This window comes from Bos grunniens, chromosome 13 (genome assembly GCF_055505025.1).
Source record: "Bos grunniens cultivar Pamir isolate PY7600 chromosome 13, Bosgru_T2T1.0, whole genome shotgun sequence".
Lineage (NCBI taxonomy): Eukaryota > Metazoa > Chordata > Mammalia > Artiodactyla > Bovidae > Bos > Bos grunniens.
Genome location: NC_141177.1, coordinates 13,545,860 through 13,563,881, shown reverse-complemented (window position 1 = coordinate 13,563,881; position 18,022 = coordinate 13,545,860). Strand labels below are relative to the sequence as shown.

The 18,022-nt window shown below is 52.7% G+C and overlaps 1 protein-coding gene across 28 annotated transcripts in view; it reads right to left on the bottom strand.

Annotated features, from left to right (window-relative positions):
* Nucleotides 1–864: 864 nt before the first annotated feature.
* CHD6 (chromodomain helicase DNA binding protein 6) overlaps nt 865–18,022 on the bottom strand; it is a 201,175-nt gene continuing 184,017 nt past the window's right edge. For 27 of the 28 annotated variants that reach the window (XM_086331791.1, XM_086331800.1, XM_086331793.1 and 24 more), the window contains 6 exons: nt 15,236–15,387; nt 14,636–14,842; nt 13,072–13,524; nt 10,528–10,722; nt 9,516–9,635; nt 865–4,308 (listed from right to left, as the gene is read on the bottom strand). In XM_086331791.1, the coding sequence (XP_086187917.1) occupies nt 3,409–4,308; nt 9,516–9,635; nt 10,528–10,722; nt 13,072–13,524; nt 14,636–14,842; nt 15,236–15,387 (2,027 nt within the window). In that variant the 3' untranslated portion in view covers nt 865–3,408. The remainder of the gene's footprint in view (nt 4,309–9,515; nt 9,636–10,527; nt 10,723–13,071; nt 13,525–14,635; nt 14,843–15,235; nt 15,388–18,022) is intronic. The other variant, XR_015139022.1, reaches the window with a different exon arrangement.

The window sequence follows — 18,022 nt, the reverse complement described above, 5'->3', positions numbered from 1 at the left end:
TGCAAACACACACAAAACACTGAAACACTAGCCCACTGTACATGACTAGGTGTGTTCGCCCACCCTCATAAAGGAGGTAGAACCTACTGGGGCAGCCTTAGAGATCAAGGGTGAAACCTTGACCTTCACAACTTATCATTCTACCCAGCAGTGCTACCCAAGTCTAGAGGTCTACAAAGCCAGCAATACATATTTACTTGTAGCAAAAGTCTGTAAGGGCTTCTAGAAGCATGGCCCACCCAGGCTCCAGGCTGTTTATCTACCATTTATTGAAACTAGGTAGGGACCCAGCCAAGGGTGAAGCTGGCGGGGCTCCTGCTATCTGCCTCCTTGCCGAGACTTCGGCACATTTCTGCCAGCCTGGTCGATAACTTCGGACATAGCCCTTCTGGGACCTGAGAAGCCCTGCTTCCCAAAGCTAGGGATCACAAAGTTCTTAACTTCAGACACAGGAGGCACTTAGGTGTTTGGGGGCCTCTTCCAACCCACAGAGGTGTGCCCACCGCCCCCCCCCCCCGCCCCGCCACCGCTCCTTGAAGCCCCAGGTGTGTTGCCCGAGGGTGGGGGGCTCTGGAATGGGGCTTAAGAGAGTGGCAGCGTTGGCTGTGGGTGTTCGGGCCCCGAGTCTGGGGAGCGGGTGCTGTGCTGTGTCCCCTTCAACTGCATCTGTCTTAACCAGGTGTCTGGAAGCTCAAGAGAGAAGGCAGGCCAGCCCTCATGAATGAGTATTTTACCAAGTCCCCAACATGGTGCCCAGCATGGGCGCCTAGGAAAGCCAGCAGACCTGTGTGTGCAGACGATGCCTTCATAAGATGTCGGGGCAGGAAGAGACAGCCGAGTGCCACTGAAGTCCTCAAATACAAATTTGACTTTTAAACTTTTTTGTTTTTTTTTAAATCCAGGATCGAGACCACAGACAATTTATTATGTAAGACATGGGGTGAAGAACGATCAAGGAAAAGTTATGGCTGTGAGTGACATGGAATTAGATGAAAAGGCTCAAGTTTGCTGAAGAGAGTTTTAAATTTGGCTTTTGCTCTTGGAAACGTCAAAATAATCATAAGAAGCACTTATGCCTTACAGAGCAAATAATCCACAGAGTGTCATTTTCATTTTGCAAACAGGGACACAATAGCAGTCAAAGAGAAGCCTAAACACCCAGAGAGTTAACATACAGGTTCGATAAGATATAACAAGGGATTTTTAGCATGCTGGTGGGTTGTTAAATCAAATCCATACTGAACCCTGTGACCTACTGGAGGTTCTAAGTGGAACCTGGGGAAAGCAGCCTTTCCATACAAAACAACAACAACGACAGCAAAGAAAACCCAGGCTCTGCTGGGTGTCTATAATACTCATTTGCAGTAAGGCTTTCAAGATACATGAATTTTTATAGCGTTTGTATTTTAAGGATTTAGGGCAAATACATTTTTTTTTTCCTACTTGATAAAAAGAAAATTAGTACTTAAAAGGTTCAAAAATATATCAATTGAGTGATTTTTTTTTTTACATAAATAAATTATATTGATTTTTAGGATTTAACAGCTGAAAAAACCCTTTCTGCTTCCACTGGAGGCAAAACTGAACAAAATGTTAGTTAAATAGAGAGAGCAGCATTTCTAAGAAATCTGTTGTCAGCATTAGAGACCACCTATGCGACAAAGATGTCATTAAATAGAATCGGTTTAATTACTGGATCCTTTCTTCTTATGGAATTGGTTTACAGAATTTCTGATTTATAACTCTGATTCATTAAAACTGGGACTCCACTTTTTAAAAATAAAGCTGGTTTTTTTTTTTTTTTCCCCCCCGGCCATGATTTAACAGACTTCTTTGAGATGCTCATTTTAACATTTACATAATTTATAATCCCAAATGTATAAAAGACAATGACAAAAGCATCATAAATAAATAATGCAAACTGAAATAGTTATGTCGAACTTTTGGACCTTCTGATAAATTATAGCAAAACTGTTACAGAAAAAGTAAAAAAAAAAAAAATACAGTAAATTGTTGACAACAAAATGTGAAACCGGTACGAGTAACGCTTCCAACATTTCCAACGGTCCCACACAACCCTGTGCCCCCTGGGGACTGAACCACGAGCTTCTTTCAAGTCTCAGAGTGTGAACTGTGGATGGAGAGTTGAGACCATCAGAAAGGAGGGACTGCGTGGTGGTGGTGGGGGTGGTGAAGGAAGATGGGGCAGGGGTGGGCAGGGGCGGGGCGAGCTGCCCGGAGAGCTGGGCAGCTGAGGAAGGAGGGGGAATGTTAAGCTTGCCAACACAGTCTCCACTAACTTGATGATCTGAGATCTGGGTCCGACTGTAAAATATAAACTGAAAAATCCAGAGGGAAGGAAAAAAAACTTCTCACAGTTGCACTCTTTATAAAAGGTGGAACGCATGTAGGTTTGACAACCTCGAACCCCTGGCTAGTGTCAGTGTTGGGGGACTTATTTTTCTTGCAGGCTCCAGAGTGAGCCTGGGTCCTGGCAAAGGGAATCAAAAAGTAAGAGTCCAGGAGGCTCCAGCAGCGGCCAGAGGGGTTCCTAAGAGGCCTGAGTAGGGGCAGAACCGGTCGTGTGCTTTATGCCGTGTGCAGGCGCGCGCCCCATCCCACCCCCCCGCTGGCAACAGCCCACGGTGCGTACAGCTTGCTCGTACTGGGAATCTCCTTTTGACTCGGGAGGTGAGGGATGCGTGCGTGTGTAAGAAATGATGCCTGGTCATTATGTCTTCTTGCTGCAGGTTGCCTGAAAACCCACAGAGTGGGGGGAAGTCATGTTACTACCATTAAGGTTTCTGTTTTAGAAATGGATATGTGCGGTTTCAACCGTTAGTTAGAGACTTCTGCCTAACCTACTCGTTTAGTAATCGTGATTAAAACTGGGAAATATTTTAACTAAAGAATATGCACCAGCATTTCCTTTCTCTGTGCTTTTGTTTTTTTGGTTCCCTGTTACCCTTCTTCCCGTTCGGCACAGCTCACGGAAAAAAAACAAGAGAGAGCTGCTCTCTGCCTCGGCCCTGCACTGGTCAGTCCCTAGCCGGCTTTCTTTTGCCTTTTTTTTTTTTTCCTCTTCGAATAAATGGGAAACTTGGAAGAGAAGGGGGCAGGGCGTGTCCCCACGTCTGCACTAACTACGATCGCTGGAATGGACGACTGGGTAACGGAGTGAGGGGTTCTGCACCTCCTATACTAGGTCAACGACACGGAGCTGATGGCGTGGCAAGACCCTGTGACTGACTATGAACATCTGTTACCATAGTTCTCAGACAGGAAATCAGGGAGGTAATAGTACTCATGGAAACACAGGTTCTTATGACGGTGAAGTGAGGGGAAGTAACAAACCTTTATGGGATAAGAAACTTACAAGTCACAATCATTTTCCTCGATGAAAAAGTTCTAATTGGTGTCACCGTGAGAGTCCTGGGGGCCCCCTTCCCGGGCCTGTGCTGCGTGTTCTCTGTCGGGGGGCGCGGGGGCCCTGGGCTCTGGGCAGCTCTGCTCGCTGCCCGGCTCCCTCTCCAGCCCGGGCACAGGCTCTGGGTTGGGGTTCGGGGCGTCCCCCTTGGTCTTCTTCCGCTTCCTCCTCTGGCTCTCCAGACCTGCTGCTTCCGAGTGTCTGGCCTGCTGCATGGCCGGCAGCGGCATGCCCATGCCGGGGGAGAGGAACATGGAAGGGTAGATGAGTCCGGGGGAAACACCTGGGATGAGGAACGGGTTAAACGCCACGGGGCTGCTTGTAGTTATTGCGGGCTCAGGCTGGTCGGAGGAAAAGGGGCTAGGGCCGGGCTTGTCTTCGGCCGACGGGTCCGTTTTGACGTTGCGGCTGCCAGGCTGGTCTTCCGCAGTCTTTTCGGCCGCCGACACGCCGCCCTTGGTTGTGCTTGACAGGGGCGCTGGCACGGCCGAGGCGCAGGTGGTGGCCATGGGGGCGTTGAGGAGCCCCCCGACCCCGAACATCTGGGGCACGGCGGCCATGCCCGGCAGCACCATGGGCAGCATGCTCAACGTGCTCTTGACCTCCTCGCCTGGGGGCATTGCCGCGAAGCCGGCTGGGAAGCCCACCAGCCCCGTGAGGGGGATACCCGGCATGTTTCTCATGTTCTGCAGCCCGACCAGGTCCATCCCGGCAATCAGGCCGTTCATGAACAGCGGCCCCATCCCGGAGGGGGCGTCCGCCACCAGGGCCGGGGTCTTCAGCAGCTCACTCCGTGGCCGCCTGCCCCTGCGGCGGGGGCCTGCGTCTCGGAGAACGGGCTCGGGCAGGGTGTGATTGAACTTGTTTTCTGGGAGAAACCCCTGAAAAATGACAGAGAGACACAAGATGCTTCAGGCGATGGATGGCGGCAGGGAGCAGCTCGGGGCTCCGTAGTGGTCTTTCCTGCCCACCCACCCACCAGGAGGTTCACAGCTCTGCGCCCCGGGAACCGCCCATTTGAGGCGGACAGCCTGAAAGTGCTGAGCAGGTTCCCACGTGCCCTGTGGAGAGGCTGTCGGAGCCCCAGGAGCTGGGGCCAGCCAGGGACCTCAGGTCTTAGCCTAGAGTGTTTTTACTGAGGCATAACTGACGTGATAGCAGTTTCACATGTAAAATATAAAAACAACAAAGGACTTCATGAATTTGCGTGTCGTCCCCGTGCAGGGCCGTGCTTGACTTCCCGGCTTCATCTGATCTCAGTGTGTGTGCAGCTGAGGCCAGCGGTCGAGACCCGTGGGGGGACCCCCTCGGCCAGGCCCGTGTTCGTCTCCCTCCTGACACAGGAAGGATTTTAACTGAAGCCACAGAGCCGAGCTGGAGGATGGGGTTTGGGAGCAGGAAGACCTGCAGCTCTGTCCTGACCTGCAGGTCCCGGGCTGTGGGTGAGAAGGGACAAGGGTACCCAAGTCGAATCCTTAGAAGATGCCACAGGTCTCTGCTCAATGGGCGGCCATGGGCACAGGCCGGTGGGGGACACTGGTCAAGCTCTCAGCAGAGGGAAAATGGACGTCGGAGGGGCTGACGAAGGGGGCAGCGATGACAGAGGAGCCAAGCAGGGCTACTGCCCCGTGTCGGGCTGTGCGCGCCCGGCTCCGTGTGCCTGCTCTTAACTCGTCATCACACCCACCCTACGAGTCGGCACTATCGTCACAGCCGTTTCACAAGGAGTTCAGAGATTCACACACATGTGAAAAATGTGCACTTGAACGTTCCCAGGTCCCTGTAAAGAATATTATCCCTGAGGTTTTACATTTGTCCTTCAATTTCCTTAGTGATATCATAGAAAAACCAAGGTGTCATAGGCAAAGAGTGCTATGATGGTCACCTTTGTGTGAGAAGAAATCCTCTTAGCCAGCCTTGTCTTAGGAAAGCAGACGAGGGAGAAACCTCAGTTCAGTCCCCTTTCTTCCTCACCAACTGAGGAGGGGTGGGATGTGCCCTGGAGCGCAGCTGGGCCCCGGCCCACCTGACTGCTCCCACGCGGGACCAGCCCCCTGCGGCTGGGAGCCGGTCCGTCCTGATGGGGTGGGGCAGCCGCCCGGGTGTGGGAACGAGGCTTGGGGAGCAGTTCTGTCTGGTTCCCGTTTCTAAAGCAAGGGTCGGACGCGAGGGACGGGGCCGGGCTGAAAGAAGCGTTTCTCACCACTCTCTCTGGAGCCCCTTAGTGCAGATCGCCTCCCTCTGGAGACCATGGCCTCAGGCTCCTCCTTTCAGCCCAGGGCCCGGCCACGGGGACCAGTGCTCGGACACAAGGCCTCCCAAGCCCTCCTCCCTGTTACGCAGCCACAGTCAAGGGCCAGGGAAAAGGCCCCAGATGTATCTTCTCCCTTTGTGCCCTCAAACGCCTCCATGCTCGCTCTCCCCATCACTCTCCAGTGGGAGGGCCTGTGCCGTCTCACAAGTCTGTCAGGGAGAAGAAACCCTGAGCTTGCTGAGTAAGGCCTCAGCTTCTTTTGAATAATCTGCTACCTACACAGCAGGCGTCCGGTAACACGCTTTGAGGCTACTGGGCGCTGAAGAGGTGACTTTGGGCGGCCTGTACCCTGCAGGACCTGTGGCCCTGTTGGCCCGGCCCCGCAAGTTCAAGTCACACTCCTCAGGCATCAGAATGTTCCCGCCCTCGCTGGGAACCACTGGGGCAGATCACACTGGGCTCTCAGGACAGGGAACCTGCCCAGGAGGCCAGGCTGGCCGCCTGCACCCTTTAGACAAGGGAGCAGCAGCAGGAAGGGCCTAGGGTGAGAACAGGGCTTCCTGCCCCCTGCAGAGCACGCGGCGGGCTGGCGGAGGAAGGGGGATCTACCTCCTCCTGCGGGTGGGCGCGTCACCCTGCCCCCGGCTGGCCCGTGGCTGCCCACCCGGGGCACGTGCCCCTCCCAGCAGCATGGGGACCACACACAGCGGCCAAGCCAGGCTTTGGCAGCTCTCCCTCCTGGTAATTATACCCTGGGAACAGGCCTGCTTCCTCTTCCAAGGGAGGCTGGGGGGAGGGCGAGGTGAGGGGAGACTGAGGGGCAGTCACAGGCGACGGGTCTGTTCCTCCCAATGATGGCACGCGTATGTGCCCCCCAGATCTCTCTAATCCAACACAAGGCAGCGTTTACCCCACAGCCTGTGTGTCCTGGCTCTAACACTCAAGTCCTGGGTAAAGGCAAGGGAGGAGATGGTGGCCAAAACTGCCTCGCTCCTCCCAGGAAGGTGAGTCGATTCAGCTTAACATGCCCTGAGCAGTAAGAAACCTTACCCCCAGATGCAGCAGGTGGATCCTGGTTTAAAAATTCTAAAAACAAAAGACAAAAACTAGCTTGGAAAGACACTTCTGGGAGAGCTGGGGGTATCTGAATATGAGCGAGCTACAACATGCTACTGACACGTGTGGTAGTGGTGACAGATACACGGGAAAACGTTCCCAGAAGACACATGCTAGGTGTTTATTTAGGGGTGACACGTCATCTCTGCTATCTTGGTTGGTCGTAACTTTCCTTCCAAGGAGTAAGCATCTTTTAATTTCATGGCTGCAGTCACCATCTACAGAGATTTTGGAGCCCCCAAAAATAAAGTCTGACACTGTTTCCCCATCTATTTGCCATGAAGTGATGGGACCGGATGCCATGATCTTAGTTTTCTGAATGTTGAGCTTTAAGCCAACTTTTTCACTCTCCTCTTTCACTTTCATCAAGAGCCTTTTTAGTTCCTCTTCACTTTCTGCCATAAGGGTGGTGTCATCTGCATATTTGAGGTTATTGGTATTTCTCCCAGCAATCTATGTTGGAGAAGACTCTTGAGAGCCCCATGGACTGCAAGGAGATTCAACCAGTCCATTCTAAAGGAGATCAGCCCTGGGTGTTCTTTGGAAGGAATGATGCTAAAGCTAAAACTCCAGTACTTTGGCCACCTCATGCGAAGAGTTGACTCATTGGAAAAGACTCTGATGCTGGGAGGGATTGGGGGCAGGAGGAGAAGGGGACGACAGAGGATGAGATGGCTGGATGGCATCACCGACTCGATGGACATGAGTTTGAGTGAACTCCGGGAGTTGGTGATGGACAGGGAGGCCTGGTGTGCTGCAATTCATGGGGTCGCAAAGAGTCGGACAGGACTGAGCGACTGAACTGAACTGAACTGTCATCTCAGCAGGGCTTCCCAGGTGGCTCAGTGGGTAAAGAATTGGCCTGCAATTTAGGAGACTCAGGAGATGAAGGTTTGATCCCTGGGTCAGGAAGATCCCCGGGAGGAGGAAATGGCAACCCACTCCAGTATTCTTGCCTGGGAAATCCCATGAACAGGGAAGCCTGGGGGGCTATGGTCCACGGGGTAGCAAAGAGTCAGACTCGAACGAAGCGACTCAGCACACTCAGCAAGTAAGCAGTCTCCGCAATTTACTGTCAAATGCCTCAGGAAGAAACTAGCAAAACCGTCACACCCACTGCATACGAGTAGGTGAAACAAACGTAACTCTGCATGTGAAATATATGAGGCACGTGTGTGCGTACACACATGTAATAGTGAGCAACGGCTATGTGCCGGGCAGGCATTCTTAGAGCTGAGTCCGCCTGTGTGGTGCCGTCAGTGGGGCTGGCAGCCAAGCCTCAGCACACAAAAGCAGGAGGGGCTGAAGGCAGGGAGAAGCTCCTTGCGGGATTTGGATATTTCAAACGGGAAGGTCTCTAAGGACGGACAAGGAGTGTCACACACCCAGAGGCTCCGGCCCCACTGGGGTCCGCCAAGCAGCCCCGAGGGCCAGGCGGACCCTGCGTCCAGGCTGGGCCTTACTGCAAGCAGGGGACCCCGAGGCGGGGCCTGTGTTTACTTAACAAAGGAGGGAAAGGAGGGAAAGCGCATCTCTGGCAGGAGGCTGGCTTGTGAGGACAGCCTGGAAATGAGTGTTCTGGCAGCACATTGGCGTCGGCTGGGCCGTGATGAACTTTAACTTCCTAAGAACGTCCGAGAAACTGAGACGTGAAGAAAGAAATGAGGAGGTCAAGGGGGGGAGGGGGGCACGTCGCTCAACCAAGAGTTCGGAGACCCCACCAAGAGGGCTGGGGGTGGTCTCTCATGACAGAAGGAGAGCTCGGGGAGGCCGAGGGCGGGGTCTGGAGAAACAGAGAGAGGAGGGACGTGGGATTGGATCGGCCTGTCCAGCAGGCAGTCATGTTTGTTGAGCTGCTAGTGGAGTGACCCTCCAGGCCACCAAATCAGAAACGAGCTTCCTAACAACATTAACAAGGAGGAAATGACTAGGGTGGGTGGTCTCTGGGAACTAAACACAGAAATGGTATCCTGGAATTCCCTTGGAGGAGAGCTGTAGATGATCAAGCACCAAAGGAGGCAGTCAGGAGCGCCTGGGAGCTCAGAGGACAGCCTACGAGGGCAGAGCCCCAGAGGACCTCAGAAGCTCCCTATGTGGGCAGAACTCGCTTTGAGGTCAGAAGCACGTTTTTGAGTATCGCCTGCCCAATCTTAACACGCTTTCAGGTTGAAATGCTACCGCCCCCTAGAGGTGACAAGTCTTCTAGTCCAAATTTGTACCCATCTGTAAACTATAATTAACTCGGATTCGTTCTACTACAAGTATCTGCAGATGTCTTTGAAGTCTCTTCCAGGCTCATGATTCTATAATAGGAAAAGGGCAGTGCATGGAGTCAGCTGTTTCTCATTGCCAGCGAGGACGGACAAGGAGGGGGTGTCTTAAATGGTAGCCGGAAAAACTTAAGGCTGGAAAATGAAAATTTCCAATAAAGAAGTTTTGTTAAAACACTGGATAACAGTCTCCTGATAAGACTTAAAAGGTATTTTCCCTGAACTCTCCAAAACGGGGGGAATCGAGCCTTGGGAGTCACTTTAGTGTAAAACTTAACCCCAAAGTTTTGGAGGGAAACGTTGAAAACAAACGACCATGGAGGACATGCTGCTGGTGAGAACACCCCAATACCACCTGTCCCTGCTCATCCAGCCCCTGGGCGGACCCTGGTCCTCCTGCTAAGGCTGCCCGTCTGCCTCTTCCCAGGTGGAGCGTCCTCTCCCTTACCCTCAGGCCGGGCTCCTTGGGGACAGCAGGAACCCTCTCTTCCCCACTCAGAGAGGTGACGTCTAACGTTCCAGGTTCCTTACAGCGTGGCCTCCTCTGCTTTGGTTTGTCTGAAAAATTCTAGAAGGTAAATGGAAACCAACGTTACAGAACGCTCTGGCCACAGGATCTCCTGATGTGGGTGGTGCTGCTCAGACGGCTGTGCTGTTTCCTCACTCATGGCCCTCTGCACAGGACCTGTCGGGTCAGGGCTGCAGGGAACAGCTGCTGGGCCCCCACTGAGGCGCTCTCCTCGAAGCCACGGTGTTCCTGCAGTTAAGCTGCAAGGTGGGCCTCCTGTGGGGGGCCCGCTGGCCCTCCAGGTTCCCAAGGCACTGCTTCACCCCTGCCCTCGCCTCCCTGGACCGTTTTCTCAGGTTCTCTCTTCGCTGCTCCCAGCCTGGTGGGCAGTGTGTCTCTGGAGGGTGTGTGTCTGTGAATGCATCCCCCTCCTTCCTTGTGAGCTTCTGAGTGCTTCCCCTTTAGCCAGGACAGCAGGGGTGGTGGTGGGGTGTCAATGCTGGGGCGCCCTCTCCTCTGGACCCTTACTCTGAAGGACCAAGGGCAGAGGAGGAAGAGGACTCGGTGAGCAGCCCCTGGGCAGGGACTGAAACTAACCCATCACCTCAGAGTGGAGACACGGTGACTTGAGAAGAATACACGGTAGCATTTCTGTGAAGGGGAGCAGTGCTTATGCAACCTAAAGAATGCTGTGTGAGCTCACAAATGTGACTCACAGGGAAGGGAGGGCCGAGCAGAGGCTCGCTGTCCTGGTTAAGAGGTCACGCATGTCGACTTTCTGGCCTGGCGTTCTGATGTGGGCTGGGATTTCTGTTACCAGAAGACGTAACCAGAATTTAAACTCCCCCACCCTCACTTTCCAATGAAGTTCTCGGAGGACACACAATTCCCTTGGGCTCACCAGTCCTCCCAGGCCCCCTGCGTCTCCGTGTCAGAGGGGACGCGCACTCACCGCGCCGAAGCCCGGGACCTCGAGGGAGCAGTCGGCCTGCTGCCTCAGCCAGTCCAGCAGGCTCTTGCTGGGAATGGCTTTCTCGGCCGGGCTGCCAGCGGCCGGGGTTGGCTCCGGGGTCGACGTGGCGGGCACCGGCCCTTCAGGAGGGTGTGGGGTGCTCAGGGGGGCCTGTCCTGGGTCTTCGTGGACTTCCTGGATGGAGGGAAGACAAGTATGTGCCCTTCACCGCGACGGAATGAAAACTGGTTTCTTAAAGGACTCTTCCCACCAGAACAGGACCGCCCATGCCTGACCGCCGATCCCTGCCACGAGCTCCTGACGTGGCGGGAGACCCCTCTAGCCAACTGCTCTCCTCCCCTGTCTCCGCGGTGACCTCTGTGCCATCCTACCTGCTCAGGCTCCCTCCTTCCATCTCTGTCACTAGCATGGACTGTGCCCGTGACACTGGCCACCGCACTTTGCTCCCCCATGGCACTTGTCACAGGTTTTCACGTAACAGAGAGTGCCACCCTGCAATCAACCCACCTGGTTCTCCAGCTGTATATATACTCGGCCCTGTGTCCCCAGTGCCCGTATGGGGTCTACAACTGTGGTGTTGGAGAAGACTCTTGAGAGTCCCTTGGACTGCAAGGAGTTCCAACTAATCCATCCTAAAGGAGATCAGTCCTGGGTGTTCACTGCAAGGACTGATGCTGAAGCTAAAACTCCAATACTTTGGCCACCTCATGCGAAGAGCTGACTCACTGGAAAAGACCCTGATGCTGGGAGGGATTGGGGGCAGGAGGAAAAGGGGACGACAGAGGATGAGATGGCTGGATGGCATCGCCAACTTGATGGACATGAGTCTGGGTAAACTCTGGGAGTTGGTGATGGACAGGGAGGCCTGGCGTGCTGTGAGTCATGGGGTCACAAAGAGTCGGACACGACTGAGCAACTGAACTGAATAACATATATCAGTGCTAAATGTCTGTGTGATAAGATCTTCAAAACGCTCTGAAGCCAAGAAAAAAATATTTCACTTACTCCACTGGAATTCTATGATCATGACAGGAAAACTACAGCTTTGCGTCACTGAAAAACCAGACAACCTTCTTGAAGGCATTGAAGAACTGGGAAGGGAAAGAATCTGCCATTTCAGCTTCTCACATTACATAGAAAATCAAAGAGGGAGACATCCACCGAACAGCACAGCAGAGCTCCCCGGCTGCAGAGGACCACGCCGCTGGCTTAGTTCCCTGGTTTGCCATTTACTACCTGGATGCTGCTGCTGCTAAGTTGCTTCAGTCGTGTCCGACTCTGTGCGACCCCATAGACGGCAGCCCACTAGGCTCCTCTGTCCCTGGGATTCTCCAGGCAAGAATACTGGAGTGGGTTGCCATTTCCTTCTCCAATGCATGAGAGTGAAAAGTGAAAGTGAAGCCGCTCAGTCGTGTCCGACTCCTAGTGACCCCATGGACTGCAGCCTACCAGGCTCCTCCATCCATGGGATTTTCCAGGCAAGAGTACTGGAGTGGGTTGTCATTGCCTTCTCCGACTACCTGGATAATCTTGGGCAAATCATTTAACGCTTGTAAGTCTCAGTTTGCTCATTTCCAAAACGGGAGCAGTAACCACACCTTCAGAGTGTTGCTGTGAACATCATACAGGGCAATCACGTAAAACCCTCAACGCAGTGCCTGCCAGAGGCACTCAATACTCGTCACTATTATTCCTTTTAAAGTAGTTAAGAAAGCAAAAAATGTTGGTTCCTGTTTTGCAGCCTGAAATTCAATAAATGGGAAAAATAAAAACGCAAAGAGAGAAGTCGGTGGTCTCTGACACAGTAAGTGGAGTCAGAGGAGATCTCGGGCACGTGTGCAGGGTCTGCCCTTTTCCGTTTCTGACAAGGATTTCTGGGCTGAGAGCACCTTACTGTAACCTCAGCAAAGCCTCAGTGACCCTCGGTGGCAGAAGCTACGGCCCCCAGTTTACATAGGTGTAGAGCAGGGCTCGATGATGAGCCCAAGGTCGCCCAGCAGGTCAAGCAGCAGCTGAGCCAGGACTGATGTTCAGGACCTCCTGACCCCCAAGTCCCTGCTCCTGGAAAGCCCGCTGATGCTGCAGACCCAGCCCTACTGCTTCACTCGTTTGATCCCCAGGGGCTCCAAGGCCCTGGAGGCTGGGCTGTTTCTCTGTGACATGGTGAGACCTCCTGGCTCATGTCTCCAGGATGCAGACAGGTTAAAGGCCCTCAATGGACTAATCTATTTCTAGAAAAGACTGAGGACGACTGATGACAAGAGTTGTTTCAAGCCGGACAACTGAAATAGGGACTGCTGCTGCTGCTGAGTCGCTTCAGTCGTGTCCAACTCTGTGTGACCCCATAGACGGCAGCCCATCAGGCTCCTCTGTCCCTGGGATTTTCCAGGCAAGAATACTGGAGTGGGTTGCCATTTCCTTCTCCAACAAAGATCCATAAATCAAAAATTGTGTCTGAGGAAGAAGGGTCTGCAGCTCAGTGTACAGAGGTCAAATCTGTACTTCATGGCCTCAAATACCCACCAAGATGCCCGCCTGCAGGGTCTGCTCCTTCAGGAAGATGAGGTCCACCCCGCCGTCGACATGTTTCCGCCTTCCTCTCCGCCTCCTGGAGGCAGCGTCATCTCTCCTGAGGCTTCCGTTGACAATCTGTCCGGTCACTGGGTGGATCAGGCCAGCTTGCAGGATCCCCGACAAGTCCATGCCAAGGGCTCCTTGCAGTGAACCAATAGCCCCGATCTTGGGGGTGCTGGCGCTCACTGGGAAAGGGGACGTGGCCCCTGGGGACCCCTCCGATGGGCAGGAGAGATCTATGGCTGACTCTCCATGCCAGCCATTGAGGACGATGGGGGGGTGCCCGTGGGAGGCCGAGAACTGCTCCAGGCTCCGGGTCTTCGCATCCCTCTCTACCTCGAACTCGTAAGGATGCCTGTGCTTCTGTTCATCCTTTGTGAAAACCGGAGCCAAGAAGCTCTCCTGCAAACACACAGATGTGGCAAGAGAGGTTTGAATGCCACCTCTGTGGCTCAATGCTGGCTCTGTCTTGGCCCTGATTTCCTGGGGGCTAGTAATCGCCTCCTTGGAACTTCTTTTAACTCAAGCCTTCTCAAATTTCAGTACCTACTCACCTGGATAGCTTGTTAAAATGCAGATTCCACTTCAGTGGGCCTGGGATTCTGCATTTCTAACAAGTTCCCAGGTGTTGCGAAAGCTCCTAGTCCATGAACTATACTTGCAATTGCCAAGATCATAGTTTAGGGATCTCTACCTTAGCTGTACATCAGAATCAACTAGGAAGTTAAAGAGAAAAAAAAAAGCCAATACCAAGTTCACACCCTGGACCAATCCAACCAGAACCTGGAGCTTCTCAAGGTCCCCAGTGGAGTCCAACGTGCAGCTAAGAGCTAGTGTGCTAACCACCGACCTTAAACTTGAGCCCTCGAGTTTTCATTTGCATTTACAAACCTCAAATAAAACTCCTCTGTTGACTTCCCTCATTTCTTTTTAAAAAATATTTTAAAAACTTATATATTTATTTGGCTGTGTTGGGTCTTAGCTGCGGCTCTCAGGATCTTTTTTTGTGGTGCGTGGGGTCTCCAGCATGGCACATGGGCTTAGTTGCTCCGCAGTATGTGGGATCTTAATGCCCCAGTGAGGGATCAAACCCGAATCCTCTGCTTTAGAAGGCAGATTCTTAGCTGCTGGACCACCAGGGAAGTGTCTGCTTCCCTCATTTCTATTGGCTGCTACTGTTCCCAGTCCTTAAGTATTCACCCCTCCCTTTCCTCTAGTCATCTGTCATCAAGCCATGCCCACCAACTCCCTCCATTTCTTTGGATCCACTCCTGCCACTAAGCTGGTTGGGAACTCACCTTGTCTTCAAGTGCCCATCTGCCTCCACACCTCAGACGTATGCCAGCTTCCCACCCCATCTCCCACAAACTAGCACACCACTGCCACAGAGCTGCAAACCCACTTTCATCACACACTTTCCTGCCCCAAGACTCGAACGAATCGCTCGATCAAAGAGTGCCAAGGGCCCTCCTCCTTTTTTTCAAGGTCAGACACAGCGTTCTTAGGGCCTCACCTTCTGCATCTGGGCCACCCACGCTGCGCCACTGCTGGAGCTGTGCTCTGATGCCTCCGGCTCTGAGATGCCGCCTCGGGGACCAGTGCTGCTGGTTAGCACGGGGGTTGGCAGCGTGCCCGAGGGCTCGTGCTGCTGGCTGGAGGGCCACTTCCCCTTTAACACCACGTGACAGATGTTATCTAGGCGGCTGATTATCACGCGATCCTATAAAAAAGCATGCAAGCCCTTAGGAGGAAGTACTAAGTTATCCAAGTTTACAAAGTCCCTTGAAATCAAGCTGCACATTTTCTAACCAGAAGGAGTTGATTAGAAGAGGGCACACACAAAGGAACTCACTTTTCGAGTCTTAAAAGAAACGGTGTAGTCTGGACAATGAAGATGAAAAGACACAGTACCGTAAATACAAAGATGCGCTGAACGCTTTGGTCTTATGGTCTAGTTATGGTTCTGATACCATTAAAGTCATGTAACTAACATCTTTTAAAGATATTAAACATTTGTCTGAGTTGGTGATTCAGAAAGATTCTAAAAGGTTTAATGTAAAGGATTCAAAAGCTGAGGATGCTCTGGGTGGAGCATGCAAGCTCCGGGAGGTACCTTCGGCCACTCGGAGAATGAATACAGCGTTTTCTCCTGGAGCAGCTGAGCAATGGTGGGAGCCCGCGCCTCTTGCAGGTCGTCCCCGAGGTCTCCCGTGATGCCCGAGGTCGAGCTCTTGCTCTCCTCCTCAGAGTACTTCCCTGGATAATCTGGGAAGAGAGGTTTAAAAAAAAAAAATGAGACAGGAAGTTGGAAGACTGGAGTGATCTGAAAGATGAGGACACCTGAGCTTTTTTTTTTTTTTGGCCGCACTGGACAGGGGACCTATGTTTCCCAACCAGGGGTTGGACCCATGCCCAGCCCCTGAACTGGAAGGATGGAGTCTTAACCACTGGACTGCTGGGGAAGTCCCTCAACTTCTTAAAACACTGGCCTATTGTGTGCTTATTTATTTTAAACTGATTAATTACCATGTCTTCTATTTCCAGAAGCACTCCATCAGTTAAGCCCTAAAGCCACATCCTGCCCTAAGGCTATCCAAGCAAGTCATCTGATAAGAGTCTGCGCTGGTAACCAAACAACAGCACTGGATGACGGCAAAGGCTTCCCCACTTGGTACAGCAGGCGAGAGGGAAGTGAACACTGTGCTTTGATACAGAGGCAGGGACAGTGTGGGAAATAAACATGGCAAGAGGCTGAGATTAACGAGGAGGGAGGAAGAGTCCTGAAACTTACAACGAAGGTAAACAGACCTGATTTAAGCTAAAAAATGATGCAAAGACACCATCAGTCAACATCACTGACAGAAATGGAAACGCGACTCATTCCTTCAGTCTTCAGTGGTGAACGCTTATTATCAGCTGTGAAATGGATCTTCAACCATCATCCGCTTCACAGTGCTGACGGGGGGCGAACTGGGAAAAGCTGTGGGCCCCTTCCTCGGTGAGACGACAGGGAGCGTCCACCCTCTGCAGCGTGGAGGTCTCACTGCTGACTGTGTGTCAAGTCCCCCAGGGGGCCACAGGGACCCCTCCCCAGGAGCAGGGTCTCACCAGGCCAGGGGATTCAAGGATAAAAACAGGACAGTGTGGTGGCTCTGGTCTTCTAGGCTCTTAAGAGCTCCTTGAGGGAAAGGCAGCCGGGAAAAACACACTAATGATAAACGAACAGTTTCAATTATAAACCATGGTGAGGACCATAAAGGGAAAGAAACAAGGTGCCCTGATAGGAAGAGGAAGGAAAAAATCTGCTGGTAGAAGGGAGGGCTGGTAGAGGGGGCCTCTCAGAGGAGAGACCACCCAGGAAGAGGCAGCGGCGGGGAAGGGTGCGCTCGACCTGCTGAGGAACAAGGTGGGGGGTGGGCAAGTATATACAGAGATGGCGGGGTGGTGGTGGAGGTGGGGGCAGGACCACTACCATCATGCTGAGCTCTGTGGGCCGGGCAGGGACAGAAAATCCAAACAATTCTAGATCCAATGGGGGCACATCCCTGCCAGGTTTTAAGCACAGAAGGTGAATTTAAGTTTTGAGAAAACACAACGCCGTATGAGAAGGAGTTAGGAGAGAAGGGGCTGGTCCAGCTCAGCCAGAGACTGCTTCTTCGGCCCCAGAGTTGCAGTCTGAAAGACAGGCAGGGCCCTCTCGGCCCTGCCGAGCCCACACCCCAGGTTCGGAGGAACCCTTTTGGGGTCTGCCAAAGCCCCTTTAAAAGCACTGGTGCAAGGGACTCCCCACCGCTGAGCGTGTGAGTAGCTCACCAGAGCTCTTCAAGTTCACTGCTGCCTCCTAGTCCAGCACAGCCCAGCCCCACAGCCAGGAGAGGACCAAGCACCTCTTCCCTAACCCATCCTTGCTGGACTGCCTGTGTTCCCAGGACTGAGTAGGTGGTGATTTCCCCCACGACAGAGTTCAAAGAGCAAGGTGTACATATAACCCCGTGTGTGGCAGGGACCCTTTATGGCCTGTGGCGAGGAGGGTGGGCAGGTCGGGGCTGGCTCCTCCCAGGGTGGCTGAGGCCACACGGGGTGGTGCCGCTCCTTCTGCTCCAGCATCTCTGGCCTCAGCCTGGCTGGCGGACGCACTTTAACTTGGGTTCAGAACTCTTCCCAAGAGAGTCAGCAATCACAAGGCAGAAGCCAAAGGTGGGAGCTCGGAAATAAAAAGGAAGTCGGACAACCCAGGGAACAGAGCAGGGTTCCTCTCTCTTTCCCACTTTAGAGCAGCGGTCCCTAACATTTTTAGCCCTGGGGACCAGTTTCATGGAAGCCAATTTCTTGGCGGTTGGGAGGGGTGGAGGATCTTAACGCGAGTGACGGGGGGCAGGCGTGCGCTTGTAAAATACAGATGAAGCTTTGCACGCCCACTGCTCGCCTCTGGCTGTGTGGCCTGAGGAACCTCAGCTTTGGAAGTCACTGTCCTGTGCGGGAGGGGCCGGCCCACCTGAATCCCTGTGTAATACACGGGCCCTGGCACCAGACCAGCCACCAACAGGGTGTTCTTTGTTACTTTTTTTTTCTGACGAGGATAAATAAGAACTACTTTTTGTTCACCCTAATATGCCCTCTGGGGTTTGAGGACATAAAAACAACAGTGAAAAAGTTAAAAACCGTTTGTTGTTGCTCAGGATCTCTAATCAGTGTATTCATATCCTCGTAAAACATATGCAAATCTCAGGTCACCTAGATTTTTAACATTTTCAAATCCTTTCCTTACCTAAGATTTCCCTATTTAAAAAGTTCAGACCTATTTGCATTTTTGTCGAGTTGCGTGTAATTTGGTTTTTTTTTTTTTTTTTACTTAAAATCTACTTATTTATTTGGCTGCATTGGGTCTTAGCTGTGATAT